The sequence below is a fragment of the Takifugu flavidus genome, chromosome 7 (assembly GCF_003711565.1).
Source record: "Takifugu flavidus isolate HTHZ2018 chromosome 7, ASM371156v2, whole genome shotgun sequence".
Taxonomy (NCBI): domain Eukaryota; kingdom Metazoa; phylum Chordata; class Actinopteri; order Tetraodontiformes; family Tetraodontidae; genus Takifugu; species Takifugu flavidus.
The window spans coordinates 11,705,796-11,720,778 of NC_079526.1; the positions used below are offsets into that span (position 1 = coordinate 11,705,796).

The 14,983-nt window shown below is 43.1% G+C and overlaps 3 protein-coding genes across 8 annotated transcripts; 2 read left to right on the forward strand and 1 right to left on the reverse strand.

Annotated features, from left to right (window-relative positions):
- Nucleotides 1-1,488: 1,488 nt before the first annotated feature.
- LOC130528334 (uncharacterized) lies at nt 1,489-6,080 on the forward strand. Of its 4 annotated transcripts, none has more exons than XM_057037565.1 (6): nt 1,489-1,953; nt 2,823-2,928; nt 3,610-3,933; nt 4,010-4,171; nt 5,300-5,346; nt 5,436-6,080. In XM_057037565.1, the coding sequence occupies exons 2-6, from the start codon at nt 2,859-2,861 to the stop codon at nt 5,571-5,573; spliced, it is 741 nt and encodes a 246-aa protein (XP_056893545.1). In that variant the 5' UTR covers nt 1,489-1,953; nt 2,823-2,858; the 3' UTR covers nt 5,574-6,080. The 4 variants fall into 4 exon arrangements, with proteins under 4 accessions (XP_056893545.1, XP_056893544.1, XP_056893546.1 ...); XM_057037564.1 differs by having other exon boundaries at nt 1,497-1,953; nt 2,747-2,928; XM_057037566.1 differs by lacking the exon at nt 1,489-1,953 and adding an exon at nt 2,104-2,694.
- Nucleotides 6,081-7,598: 1,518 nt separating this feature from the next.
- Nucleotides 7,599-9,302, forward strand: LOC130528975 (uncharacterized). Of its 3 annotated transcripts, none has more exons than XM_057038847.1 (4): nt 7,599-7,703; nt 7,787-7,968; nt 8,651-8,974; nt 9,052-9,302. In XM_057038847.1, the coding sequence occupies exons 2-4, from the start codon at nt 7,899-7,901 to the stop codon at nt 9,300-9,302; spliced, it is 645 nt and encodes a 214-aa protein (XP_056894827.1). In that variant the 5' UTR covers nt 7,599-7,703; nt 7,787-7,898. The 3 variants fall into 3 exon arrangements, with proteins under 3 accessions (XP_056894827.1, XP_056894828.1, XP_056894826.1); XM_057038848.1 differs by having other exon boundaries at nt 7,631-7,734; nt 7,863-7,968; XM_057038846.1 differs by lacking the exon at nt 7,599-7,703 and having other exon boundaries at nt 7,744-7,968.
- Nucleotides 9,303-9,401: 99 nt separating this feature from the next.
- On the reverse strand, nt 9,402-14,914 carry LOC130529063 (uncharacterized). The gene is given in 17 exon segments (XM_057038958.1): nt 9,402-9,709; nt 9,767-9,770; nt 9,880-9,955; nt 10,035-10,107; nt 10,189-10,344; nt 10,495-10,549; nt 10,551-10,651; nt 10,986-11,084; nt 11,164-11,301; nt 11,529-11,652; nt 11,812-11,888; nt 12,140-12,262; nt 12,363-12,396; nt 12,484-12,626; nt 12,721-12,887; nt 13,452-13,572; nt 14,875-14,914. Coding segments are annotated over 17 exon segments (1,839 nt in total).
- Nucleotides 14,915-14,983: the final 69 nt, after the last annotated feature.

Consider the following 14,983-nt stretch of genomic DNA (forward strand, 5'->3'; position numbering starts at 1 on the left):
TGGGGGCAGGAAGTGTGCCGCCCTGTGTCATGTTTCACAATGCGCGACCTGTGCGCGCCGCTTGCAGCGAGTTTTAACACATTTTAACAACGCGGTTAAAACACAGCAGCAAGTGGGTGTGCGTGATGAACCAAGAAAGTCAATTTGTGATCCATCCGTGTCGCCACCTCCGACGCAACTGGGTGATGACATCGGTGTCCTGCTGGTTTCTGTAGGTGCACAGTGACCACAACCAGTATGAACAGGGATCGTATTCCTGGTTGAAGTGGACAGAGACTGGTGGAGTTTTTACAAGAGACTATTTCCTTATCCTCTCTTCAAAGAATTTAGCTTGTCTTTTCTTATAGCTGCCTTGACTACTGTTTTAAAAATAGGCACTTTCTAATCTTCATTACTCTTAAGTTGATTTAAAACACAGTGACTTACACAAATGTGACATTATTATTGGGCCTCTAGGAAAATCATAAGCAGACAATTAGATAGCAGAAGCTCCAATCTTTTAAAATGCATTTTAACAGAGATTTAAAATATAGACTCAAGCTGGGGCAGAGTTCAGATCCAATGAGCGATCATCTCTCCTGAGAGGACAGAAAGAAAAACCTCAAATTTTGCTACACTTCATTGTGTCAGTTAAAACGTCTCCATTTCTTCACTGGTCTTTGGACTGACCTCATCGAGCTGGTCCAGCGCCATGTGGCTCCTGGGAATCAGGGGATGACTGATTTGATCACACATTTAGAGATGAACCTAATGTGATGAGCTGGAAATGAGCTGACTGTGTCTGGCAGGTGGTGTGTGTGTGTGTGTGTGTGTGGTGTGTGTGTGTGTGTGTAGGGGGGTCCCATTCTTGAGCTCTTGGTAATTGTTTTGTCAGTGCAGCATTTCATAGTAGAGTCAGTTTCTCAGTTGCCATGGTGATAAGGGCTTTCCTGCTCTTCTCCCATCACTGCGCGCATCGCCGCGCTCTGTACTGTGAAGGATGACACAAAATAAACGCCATTTCAAAAAAAATTCCCAGCTAAATAATATTGCTCCTTTTTGGAAGCCATGTGGAAATATGATTAAAAAAAAGCTTATAAGTCCCTCGTGTCCTCCCAGATGGGCTCTGCACAGCCTTTGGAGTGTGATGGGTCTCGACGCCGTTTGTTAGCATCAGCGGGCGTTAATGCTGGTCGTAGCTAAGCAGCCGGAAAATCAACTGTCAGTTGGAACACGTCCGGTGGCATCTGTCAGAAGCACGGGCAAGCGAATCTGAGGGACGTCAGGCCCATCGGGACAAATCAAAGGACACAACCCGCCATTTAGAGAAGACGAGGACACAGCGGCGTGCGTGTGAGACGGCAGAAGCTCTTGCAAATGCAGAAATCCCAAACACCTTTGTTGAACTGCCCAGAAAGCCTTTATGAACCACATAAGAACTCATCTTAACTGTGATGTCAGCCGGTAGTGACGTCATCTCCCAGCCAGGCATCACACGTGTGGCGTTTGATGGCGTGGGACAGGAAGTAAACTCAGTATTTACCCTTAACCAGAGGAGGCGCCTGTGTGCTGCTCTTACGCAGACTGACACCAGCGGCATCTGCAGGCCAGACCACAAGGTGGTGGTAAAATGCAATCTACTCCTCGGGAAACGAAGACGCTCGTTCGACCCACTTGGGGAGGAAACGGAACTTTTCATGATTCTTTCACTGTTATAAGAAGAAGCAGCTTCTCGGTTTCCCGGAACAGTTTCTGTCGGTGTGACACGTTTGCTCCGCGCGTAATGAGCCTCAAGCACAGTCTATATTTATCACCCAACCCAACACTTTATCCATATGAGCATATTTTCACATACATGTAACATTGCATTACATCATCTGGGGATTACAGCCGAGTCATCTGCGGGGGGTCTCACTGATCTGTGCGAGGGTACGACGAGAATCCTGAACCAGCAAAAACCCCCATCAAACCCAGGTGACTTCCTCTGCTGTGGTTAGCACGTCTGGTTTTGAGTGTGGGTTTATTTTTTATATTGTTATGGTGATTATCTGCAATCCAGCCCGCCCCCCGCTCAAAAACCGACTTCTTTCTAATTTTTACAATCTGAAGGTTTGAGGTCAATTTTGGCCCCTTTGGTCCGAACATGTCCTTCTCAGCAGTTACGATAAGGCCACAATCGTCAGTGGAATCGATACGAGAATGATTTGTTCTGGTTATTTTCGGTTACATCGACAGTGGAAGCTTTAAAGTCTTTTGGCTGGATTTCCATTTCGCGTTTCGTGCAATAGATTTTGAAACGCATCATTTGAGTCGGACCGAGCTGCATTTAAAGGCTCTTTACAAACGTCGGAATTCATACATTTTTTGGACACGTTGATATTTCCTGTGTTTATACATATAGTTTGCAGATTCTGCAGGGCTTTACTGTAACACCCGAATCTCAACAACTGAAGCCTGAAGCTAAAACTTTGTTTTAGGAACAGGGCAAATATTTTCTGTTTATATTAACGAGTGTCTGTATCACTTCTCTGAAACAAAGCTTCACTTCTATGGGATTTTCTCTAAAATATCTGCGAACCGACTTAAGAATATTGAACTAAATACTTTCACTTCTTCCAATCACCCCCTTCATATGACGGTGGCTTCTTCTCAGGGTAGGCACGCACATCAGATGCCTTCCGGAGGTGTGACGATTTTTGAGGCTGATTTTTTGAGGTAGAAAAATTGATAGTCGCTCAAGTTCCTGTCTGCATTTTCTCCCTCACAGACGCTTCTACAGAACAAAACAAAGCGGAGGCTGATTTGACCATCAGTCATTTGTTTCTTTTCTCTTAACGGGTCAGTGTGCACGGCACCAGGCCACAGTCCTGCTGGGTATCATGCGTGATCCATTCATCCCAATGCAACCCGGGATTGTTGTGATGGTTGCCGCTCACATGATGTTCAACGGTAAGCTGGCTTCTAACTTTAACCTTTCAATTCACCTTCACCTAAAAGTCCCTTTTTCCCCCGTTAAATTGGGTTTAGGTTTGATCAGAGCTGAAAGCGACAGGACGTTGTAGGCCATGCTCACGTGAGCACAAGCATGATTGATCAGGTTTTGAATGGAAAATCACCACTGAAGGCACCTATAGCGTGCATTATAAAATATGGATATCAAAAGACCTTTTTCGGGACGATTTGGACATTTGTACCTGGAACCTTTTTGATATCAGAAGAACATTTTATGTTACTAAATGAACCTTAAGACTATTTTCAGTTTATACTTGTTTGTATCATGTTTTTAGCTATAAAATGTTAGATTTTTCCAGTGAGTTCACTGGGTGGAGTGGTTGAGCTAAGCTAAACAGCTATTGAACTGGTTAGTCCATTTCTATTTTATAAGGATTTAAAGTTCTTTATTAATTTTTCATAGTTACAAAAGAAAAGCATTATCTGAGGTTGAGTAGCAAAAGATTCTGTTAAACATCAACTGTCCGTCAAGCGTGCCCATCGTCAGCTGGCTCGTCACACACATATTGAGCTTATTAACCCACCGGAAACTGGCTAAAATCAAACATTTCGGCATACTCAGAAGACTCTATACACATACACATTTGTCAAAGCTTCTCCTCTTTTGTCTCCACACAGTCCAGAGTCAGACGGAGGTCACCGGGTTCCTCGGCACCAACATCACCCTTAAGTTTACCTTTCCTGCTGACGTCAGCATACAGAATAACAGTCATTTTGTAGTTCATCAAAATTCAAAAGAGCAGAAAAAGGTTGCTGAGTACACGCAGGGCAACAGGGGAGACGTCTTTGAGGTGCACCCAGAAAATAACTCTGTCCTTTGGCACATCATCGGTGTCAGATTGAACGATAGTGGAGATTACTGGGCCAGTCTGGTCAACAAACGTGTCATAAAAAGCAACACGGTGTGGGTGAACGTCCGAGAGGCGGCCACAAACTGCATAGGTAAGCAAATCTGACTATATTAAAGTCCACAAATGCCCTGTGGGGGTTTTTAACCGTTGTATTTTAAATGTTACAGTTCCTCCTGGTCAAGGAAACAACTCAGAAACTGAAGACATGGGAGAAAAATGGGAAACGGGAAGTGGAACTGCTCAGATTGCTGCTATCGCTGTGGTTTCAACACTAGTGTTAATGGCTGCAATACTCCCATTTTTAATCTGGAGTCTTTTGGGAGGGAAAGGTAAATTCCATATATCACACAATCTATATAAAATCTATGTTCTTTTCCACCTCAGATCATTCGAGAATTCTCAGGTCTTGCATGTTTAAGACACTTCAATGCTACATCAACTAAGCTACGAGGGATTTTCTGTTTGTTTCAACAGCCTTTATGAAGAAGGGGAAGGTGGAAAATAGTGTTTTTAAACGTGTGGAAAAACGGTGCAATCATGTGGTTCGATGCAAACCAGGCTGCAGTTTCACATTCTTTGGTTCAATGTGATGATTCACTCCCTTTTTAAGAAGTCCTCCTCCACTGCGTGCAAAATTAAGCACAAGAACAAAGAGGGATGGGTGAAAAAAAAAAATACTTCCATGACCTCAGCATTAGTGTGATTGTGCTGCAGACTCTAAACCTCGGCCTATATTCTGTAGGAACATTGCCTCTTTGAAAAAGCAAAGTACACTCTTTGAACCACATCAGAAACCGCAGTTGATGTTTTCCTATATTTGCATAGAATGCAGATTTTTGCCGACGGTGCACTTCTCTATCAGCTCTGCCAGGACCGAATTTCAGAAAAGCAGCAATGCGAAACCCTGCAGATGCTGCAGAGAAGCTGAGAGGCAATGCTGCGCGTCATTTGCAACGCATAGGCCTTTTTTTCAAAATCAATACATTTTTTTTTTTAAATGTTTGGCTTCAGACCTGCGACACAGAAGCAAACATGCGCGAGGAGGTCAGGTCCAGCTTAAGAGAATCAATACGTTCTTCTACCAGGGGCATTATTGCAACTATAAACTGGATGTAAATAACTATTGTTATAAATCTAGTCACTAAATCGTGTCACGCGCTTATGTAACCCAGGTATTTTGTTGCATTGGTGGTTCTAAACCAACCCTGGATGATAATCTGATTGATTTTTTCCCCCTTGACCACCGTTACCCTTGTGGGGTCATGGTGCTGCAGCCGGACCCAGCTCCATCCAGTCCTCACAGCCCGGTCCCCTACAGAACCAGCTGCCAAACCTGAATTCTAACTCCCCATCCAATGTTGTCAGGCCCATATCTGCACCAGAGCAACCATTTTTCTGACTAAATGACCTGTAAACTTCATTCTAAATGAATTGCAACTGTTTTGTTTCACATACAGAGAAAACAGAACAACCAAGCCATCAATTCTCCAATCCAGAAGTGCAAGTAAGAACATTCGTGTAGTTTAACCATTCAAAAACCCCTTTACAACAATGTAAATAATCCTTTTTATGTGACTGTTGCTGTCTTGGCAGGAAACGCCATCAACTGTGAGTGTCAGCGCTCACTCTGTGGTTTATAGCGTCCTGGATTTTCCTAAGAGAGCTTCAGGAGTTACGGATATTAATTTCAGTGATGCTGATTATGCAAATGTTTACTCAGAGAAAATGTGATTTTTCAGCTGGTTGTGAAAGATTCCTCTCTTTAATTGGATGTAAATGCTTAAAACGCACAGATATAACGGTGACGGCCACGAGCTGCAAGGTTTTAGTGTCATATATGAACTTTAATGACTGTTTCTACCCACTCAGGGTCCAGTTATTGTGAAAGCTCGCTGATATTTGTGATTACACTCTACGGACTCATTTACCAGCATAAGTTGATATTTCCCGGAGAGCCGGTTCACAAGCATAAACTCGATGCGAGTGTTGACATATTTGTGATAATCAGGTCTGATAAATATGAAAAAACATGTTTCAGTCCACTTATCTGATTTCCTTAATATTATGTGTCTATGTGAAGACACATGACTGAAACTTCCTGTTATCATCAAGATGTAATATGCTGTCAAAGAGAAACTCAAGTATTTAAAAGAAAAGTTCAAAGTACTGTAGTGCCAGATGGAATAAAACCTACATGGTTTGACTAATTTTCTGATAATAATAAAAGACTAAACGATCTTTCTTTTTTGTTTCTCTCCCAGAAAGTTCTTCTTTTGCAGGAATCCTCATGTGTCAGGAGTCTCAAGCTTTTAGGGATGCATTATGATTGTCAGATCAGGCTGATAATTAAGAGCAGATAATTCAGGGAACAGCTGTTATTTCAGTCAGATTAATGCCAGACACTGTAAATCTGTTGTTAAATGGCAAACCAGAACACAAACCTACCATATCCAGACAGTAAAACACATTTTTTGTCCTGTACATTTATACACTTGTTTCGTCCTAATATATGATATATTTAATGTCCAGGTGGTCCGGGCGGCCTCCACTGCTGCTACATTAATGTACATGTGAGATATGTTTTACAGCTATAAGTCGAGGTGGGACTGGTGAGAAAAAGATCTAATCAGAATAGTGTCGTCCGGTTTTGTTTTGTTGCTCCCCCCCCGCCACACACATTATTATTTTTCTTTTGTTGCAACGACCTACTTTTACAACATTGTATATGTGTTATTAAAGTCACGACAGACAGACTAGTAATGTCACCTGTCTGTTGAAAATGAACACAAAAAGATTTTAATGGCATGTAATGGTAAGAATTATACATTGCAAGTGTTCAAATTGAGGGGGGAAAAGTGCGCAAAGGTTAATAAGGTCCCAGTGGATACTGTGTGTGTGTGTGTGTGTGTGTGTTGTGTGTGTGTGTGTGGTGTGTGTGTGTGTGTGTGGTGTGTGTGTGTGTGTGTCAGACAGAGAGAGAGAGAAAACCATCATGGATGGTGGGTGGAGCGACTGCAGTATAGTGCCCCCTCCTGGGCGGCGGGATCCACTGTCAACCTCCGGGCTGACTAATGTGAGAGCGCCCCCTCTCCACTATCATTGGTTGTCACATACGGGACTGAAATAAATTACTAGTGTTACTCTGCTTGTGTTCGGACCCCTAATATAAAGTAGTAGATAGGTGTAGAATAAAATCAGTTAATGGAGCATAAAAGTAGCTTCTGTTAGCCTTCATTTCTTATTTCTCCTGAGCTGAAGTAATAGCTATGATATTACCCGTTGAGCGTAACTTTTTGTCAAAATTGTTCTGATGCATTTTGACATTAATACCTTTTTTGACCACTTGGTGTCACTGTAGCCAAAAGCGCCTGAAGAGTGAAGTCGATCCGCAACTTTTCCGTATTGTAATATTTAAACATAGAGATTTTCGTGATAAGACCACTTAAAACTATTTGTGTTGAAGACACTTCTGTCCATCAAGTATTAACTTTATCATATTTTAATTTTAATTTATTATTTATAGTATTTCAGGATTCACTGAAATGACACAATGTGTGTCAGAAAAACCGCACGTTATACTTTAGATGACGTTTCTTAGAATGTCTCACATACTGAGCCATCAGCGATTTCCCATGTACAAGCCACCATTTTTTTTAAAAAGATCATTGTTTTTTGCAACCACTTCCTGTCACACGTTCTGAAACAGTGACCCCCCCCCCCCCCACACACACACAACACACACACACACACACACACTCACACTCTCTCTTCCTTGTATTTCTATGTTTGTGAGGCTTTTCATACTTCATATGACGGTGGCTTCTTCTCAGGGTAGGCACGCACATCAGATGCCTTCCGGAGGTGTGACGATTTTTGAGGCTGATTTTTTGAGGTAGAAAAATTGATAGTCGCTCAAGTTCCTGTCTGCATTTTCTCTCTCACAGACGCTTCTACAGAACAAAACAAAGCGGAGGCTGATTTGACCATCAGTCATTTGTTTCTTCTCTCTTAACGGGTCAGTGTGCACGGCACCAGGCCACAGTCCTGCTGGGTATCATGCGTGATCCATTCATCCCAATGCAACCCGGGATTGTTGTGATGGTTGCCGCTCACATGATGTTCAACGGTAAGCTGGCTTCTAACTTTAACCTTTCAATTCACCTTCACCTAAAAGTCCCTTTTTTCCCCCGTTAAATTGGGTTTAGGTTTGATCAGAGCTGAAAGCGACAGGACGTTGTAGGCCATGCTCACGTGAGCACAAGCATGATTGATCAGGTTTTGAATGGAAAATCACCACTGAAGGCACCTATAGCGTGCATTATAAAATATGGATATCAAAAGACCTTTTTCGGGACGATTTGGACATTTGTACCTGGAACCTTTTTGATATCAGAAGAACATTTTATGTTACTAAATGAACCTTAAGACTATTTTCAATTTATACTTGTTTGTATCATGTTTTTAGCTATAAAATGTTAGATTTTTCCAGTGAGTTCACTGGGTGGAGTGGTTGAGCTAAGCTAAACAGCTATTGAACTGGTTAGTCCATTTCTATTTTATAAGGATTTAAAGTTCTTTATTAATTTTTCATAGTTACAAAAGAAAAGCATTATCTGAGGTTGAGTAGCAAAAGATTCTGTTAAACATCAACTGTCCGTCAAGCGTGCCCATCGTCAGCTGGCTCGTCACACACATATTGAGCTTATTAACCCACCGGAAACTGGCTAAAATCAAACATTTCGGCATACTCAGAAGACTCTATACACATACACATTTGTCAAAGCTTCTCCTCTTTTGTCTCCACACAGTCCAGAGTCAGACGGAGGTCACCGGGTTCCTCGGCACCAACATCACCCTTAAGTTTACCTTTCCTGCTGACGTCAGCATACAGAATAACAGTCATTTTGTAGTTCATCAAAATTCAAAACAGCAGAAAAAGGTTGCTAAGTACATGCAGGGCAACAAGGGAGACATCTTTGAGGTGCACCCAGAAAATAACTCTGTCCTTTGGCACATCATCGGTGTCAGATTGAACGATAGTGGAGATTACTGGGCCAGTCTGGTCAACAAACGTGTCATAAAAAGCAACACGGTGTGGGTGAACGTCCGAGAGGCGGCCACAAACTGCACAGGTAAGCAAATCTGACTATATTAAAGTCCACAAATGCCCTGTGGGGGTTTTTAACCGTATGTATTTTAAATGTTACAGTTCCTCCTGGTCAAGGAAACAACTCAAAAACTGAAGACATGGGAGAAAAATGGGAAACGGGAAGTGGAACTGCTCAGATTGCTGCTATCGCTGTGGTTTCAACACTAGTGTTAATGGCTGCAATGCTCCCATTTTTAATCTGGAGTCTTTTGGGAGGGAAAGGTAAATTCCATATATCACACAATCTATATAAAATCTATGTTCTTTTCCACCTCAGATCATTCGAGAATTCTCAGGTCTTGCATGTTTAAGACACTTCAATGCTACACCCTTACTAAGGGTGTTTTGGGCACACACACACACACTCAACCTCAAAAAGGTGAGAAGAACCCCAACTAGCCAAATTTGTTTCACTGTAAATCTGCCTTCCCATCAAACACGAGACCATTCTTGTATATCAGCCTTTCGATCTCGTGGTCCAGATCAGTCCTTGCATCTCTGGAGCCCTTCGTTGTCTGAGCTGTACAATCCAAGTGCTCATCTCCATAGTCTTCTGACGTCCTCAAACCGGCGTTGTCATCGTCCGTGTCCTCGTCCTTGTCCTCATACCAGTGGCCTCTGAACAGCCTCTCTTCTGCATTCTCTGTGGTTGACTTGCCCTCCGGCTGCATTTGATACAGTATCAGCTCGTCCACCTCCTCTGGCCTTTCCAGCGTTTCTGCAACGCAACACACCAGAAAAAGTGACATTTGAGAACACAAATGTGATTTTGTGCTGTTCTACAACATGGTGACCACTGAATAAGAAGAATACAGGTAAATTCCAGGGTAAATTTCCCTCATCCAGTTTTAGCAAACAAACAAACAGGCAAAAAAGATTGGTTCTCACCTGGTTCTGTGCCTGATAATGAGTGAAATCCAGAATGACGGGCTTCGGCACAGGAGGAAAGATTTTTTGCTTGATTCTGAATTTAAGATCAGAGGAGACGTGTGAGATGTGCAGGTCCAGCGTGCGCAGCGTAGCTTGATAAATGGGTCACTTACTGCCTCAGCATGCAGGTGCACATTGTTGAGATCAGAAACATCACAAACAGCCCACTCAGGACCCACAGCAGCACTAGATGGGGGGACATTTGTGGTGGGGTTATAAAGTTGTTCCAGTCACAGATCAGGGCATTGAGGTCATCGAGGTCATTACCGGTCACGTGGCTCTCCGGCAGAGTGTTGACGATGCGAAAAACCCGAGGACCCTCCCCGGCCCCCGTTGCTGCCGCCAGGCTGATGTTGTATTTTGACCCAGGTGTCAAGTTCTCAAAGCGGTGTTCCGTTACAGATGCGGACACGTTGTAGCACACTGAGAAAACGAGCATTAAAATGTCAACACACCCATAAATTGTAAATCCGGTCAAGGAACTAAAGAAAGATGCAAATTTGGTTTCTTCCCTTCTGATACACAAATTAGATCATTTTGCAAAATAACTGCGATGAAAATGAGACATTGCACCTTCGTCTTTTTCCTCCGAGTTGATTTTAATACTGCAGAGCCTGTAGTGAGAGAGAGAAACCACGAAGGCTCTCGATGGGAATCGTTTTCCAAGACAGGCTGACAGAGTTGGAGAGTTCGTCAAAAACCCTGAAGTCCAGAGGTTCTGAGAGCGGAACTGAAAAAAAGTGGAACAACAACGGAGTAACCCTCCGTCCGTGGCCTTCGCATCTACATGATGACAGGAGTTATCAATCCAAAAAAGATGCTTTTATATTAACACGAGCATCGTTCTCATTCAGTAAAGCAAGGTTTTTAAAAGTACAAAACATATTTGTTAGATTTGAGGTCCATCACAGGACCATCCATTAGTCTTTCCTTGCTGTTAGCCTGCGCTTGCTGTTAGCCTCCTGCTATAGGGGAACGTCTCCACAAAGGACAGCTTTGTTTTGACGGATTTTTTTGAAAAATCACCTCCACATCAACACAGCGATGAGTGAATATTGACTCACCTCCCTCTTTGTGATAAAAAACACACATTTTATCTGTCCGAGGCTTCCTGCCGGGACATCTATGTTCAAAGTAAAGGTAGTAAATGTAATCCTTCATCGCTACAACAGAGAGAGCAAAACATTTGTTAATTTGATAACCCAAATGTGTCGATGACTGGGTACAAACTGCACTGCTTACTTTCATTTTTATTTCTCTTTGTTGAAGTGATAACTTCAGCCGGCCTCCAGTCTCCATCCTGAAACTCGTACAGCTCCACAGTGATTGTCAGTTCTTTTCCAGTTGTGTTTTCCAGTACCAGTTGAGTACTGTCACAGGCTGGTTAAAAAGAACAGCAGCAACAGCTGAAAATGGCCAAATGTGCATCCTGCAGGATAAATGCACACAATCCCCGACGAGCACGCACTCACGCACGTGCACTCACGCACGTGCACTCACTTTTTAAATCCACTTTTTCTATCTGCCCTACCGATGCCACTGCCGTGGGAGAAACCCCCACTGCGTTTTTGGCAATTACAGAGATGTTGACCAGGCAGAGTAGTGACACATAAGTGGTGGGGTCCTTGGGTGGGTGCGATGGTGCACCTGCTTGCAGGGGCATCTATGGGAGGATTGAGTGTCTGTGATGCTGTAGGTCACTCCTGTGACTGATGCTGCCTGAAACATGGGCTGGGAATCAGAACACGACAAACATGTCATCATCAAGTGCCACCGTAGCTGAGAGAAATGGTGGATTTTGGAGCTGCCGCTCGCTCGCTTACTTAACATTTTGCGACCACTCTGTGTGTTGGTGTCAAGCAGCAACTCGTTTTCCCGTCACCGACTTACCATCCATGTCAGCCTCAACTTTCGGGAGCCATTGACAACCTTTGTTTCTATGGAGACCACGGGTTGCTGATGCAGCTCTGCAATAGACACAGACAAAGGTCTCTGTTTTATAGTCCCTATACTATTTATGCTGCACCTCTTTGTTTGATATTTACTAGTTAGGCTGGTTTATGGCGGGAAGAATGGATAATTCTCTTTCTATAAGTGGGAGGTTTTACTTCCTGTTTCATTTTGTAGATGTCAGATAGTAATGACTGAAGAAGTAGTGAGTAACAGGATAGTATTCACACGGCTGACCATGTTCCAAACTCCAAAATTGTGAGCTCACCTGCGGGAACAGTCACAACCGGAGACCAGTCGCTCCACAGCGGGTTCAGGACCCGAATGGATCGATGTCTGATTTGGATCTGGTAGGCTGTGTGCTTCAGGAGATTCTCAACTGTCATCTGGTCTGTGCAGATCAAAAAAATCAGATGAGGATAGCTCCTCTCAGGATGTGCGCCAAGGCTGAATTTTCTTTCTTTCCACACACACAACATGAGACTGCTCACATGTTGAATTTATGAGGCTGGTGTTGGCCATTCTCTGCAACAGAAAACAAAACGGTTAATCAAAATAAATGTGTGACTTTTCCCTTGGTTGATTTGAATTTGGGGACAAAAAATGCCTCACTGTTTCCCATGTTTCCGCGAGGCGTTCATGTACTCGGAAGCGGACTTCGGCTAAAGCCGGATGATCCTGTACAGCTGTCCAGCCCAAGGTCAGGTCGCCTTTTAACCAGGACATGCTAACATTTCTCGGTACATCATATTTTACTGTAGAGCGAAGCCAAAAAGAATATTTGTTTTATGCATACAGTTGTCTGCATTTTTTTACTTATGGAAAAATGGTGGAAATGTGCGTCAGCACCTGTGTGGTGGAGTGTAACAGATTTCTTGTTTGACTGGCAGCTGGAGTTTCCAACACGAGCCTCCACCCAGACGTCCACAGGCCTATTTAAGATCACTTCGTCTTCATTCAACGTGACACAGGAGGCCCCAACTTCACAAGATTCTTTCAGGTAGCCTTTTCCAATGCTTGAAGATGAGAAGAAAAGGAGTGAGAGACAGAGGACAAAATCACATTGGCTGAGGTTTTCCCGATGCATGTGCACGTCTGAGGACACCGATCGTTACCATAAAGTCATATTTCCAATAAATACTGGCAGGTCTGTAACGGTTTGGACAGTGACTTATTTATTAAGTTATTCATTTATTCGATCAAGGGGGGACATCAATAAAATTTCCTTTTACAGATTGACAACCAGAAGACTGTGGAGGTTAAAGCTCAGATACTGATATCCAGAAGCTGTCAGTTACATTACAAAGTATGCAGCAAAACAAACTGTGTCCAAGACAAAAGAGAGATAATAATAACAACTCAAAAAGATAAATAGGTGAATAAAGAAATAGCAATAGTGAGCAGCGAAGCCAGGGGAGAAGGAGCTCTCGGGGGTGAAACTGCAGCAAAGCAAAGTCCAATTCTTGTGGTAGATGTGACTCATTGATTGTAGGATTTGGCAAGTATGCTTACGTGTAAAGGATCAAATAGCATCGCTGTCTGAACAGCCACAGCGACCGTGTGTACGTAGACCCACTCACTCAAAGACGACCTTGTACGTCACATTGCTTTCAGTTGTATTCGCGTTCCATTCGCAGTAAATCATATGGTTTGTTATATTTCTGAAGCACAGAGGACTCAATGGAGGCTCACATGTCGACCCTGAAACGAAATGAAAAAAGGCCTTAGCGAGATGTGTTACACGGATCTGGGGTATTTTCTTTTTACAGCTTCAGCAGGAAACTAGAGCAGCTGGTTTGACCTTTACGATTCACGTCAGAGCAATTTTCATTTTGGCTGAAAACCACTTGTATGTTAAAGAGGCAAAAAAGGTAACGTGTCCTTCGTAGCGCTTAAAGAAACATCATCTACACGCCGCCTGTGTTTTCACACGCCGTTGTGTGTTAATGGAAACCACACCATGCTGATAAGATAACCAACACCTTGTGGCTAATTCAATTTTTACAGTGTGAAATTTCACTTTCACAATCATTTTCTGTAGCTTCTGTCTTCCATACTGTTTATTTCAGCTTAAAAAAAAATCTTGCTATTTAAAAATGTCAGATCCATTTCAGAAAATTCATAAATATATTGTTACCAAATGTTTGATTTCTATATAGTGCGTAGTTCTTCAAAACAGTGACACGAGGATATAGTGTTTTTGTCAAATCGGATGTGATTTATTTAGTTCAGACAACATAAAGGCCTTATTTTGTGCTGCTCAAGTCTTCGCCGGCGTAACCATTACACGATCTTTGGTGCACTCACATCAAATTTGTGACTGGCCAGAAAAATAGGGCCCAAATCTTCTTCATCAGTCAGTCACTGAGTGCTCATGGACATTCTGGCAATGCATTGTGGTTGCTGCATGTGCCTTGCAGACGTATGCACTGCATTTGTGGCATCACGCTCACATCTCATGGCGTTTACACTGCGGCGCCACCTGTTTTGCCACCACACTGTCGAGGGTTTAGATCTTATTGCTTATTCTTGCTTTTTTTACCACCACTGCAGCAACAGTAACAAATGGTGTTGGTGAATGAGTAAGGGGCTCTACCATCAATTTCCCCAGCCTCCTAGAAGGGCTACTGTGTGTGTGTGTGTGTGTGTGTGTGTGTGTGTGTGGTGTGGTGTGTGTGTGTGTGTGTGTGTGTCAGACAGAGAGAGAGAGAGAACCATCATGGATGGTGGGTGGAGCGACTGCAGTATAGTGCCCCCTCCTGGGCGGCGGGATCCACTGTCAACCTCCGGGCTGACTAATGTGAGAGCGCCCCCTCTCCACTATCATTGGTTGTCACATACGGGACTGAAATAAATTACTAGTGTTACTCTGCTTGTGTTCGGACCCCTAATATAAAGTAGTAGATAGGTGTAGAATAAAATCAGTTAATGGAGCATAAAAGTAGCTTCTGTTAGCCTTCATTTCTTATTTCTCCTGAGCTGAAGTAATAGCTATGATATTACCCGTTGAGCGTAACTTTTTGTCAAAATTGTTCTGATGCATTTTGACATTAATGCCTTTTTTGACCACTTGGTGTCACTGTAGCCAAAAGCGCCTGAAGAGTGAAGTCGA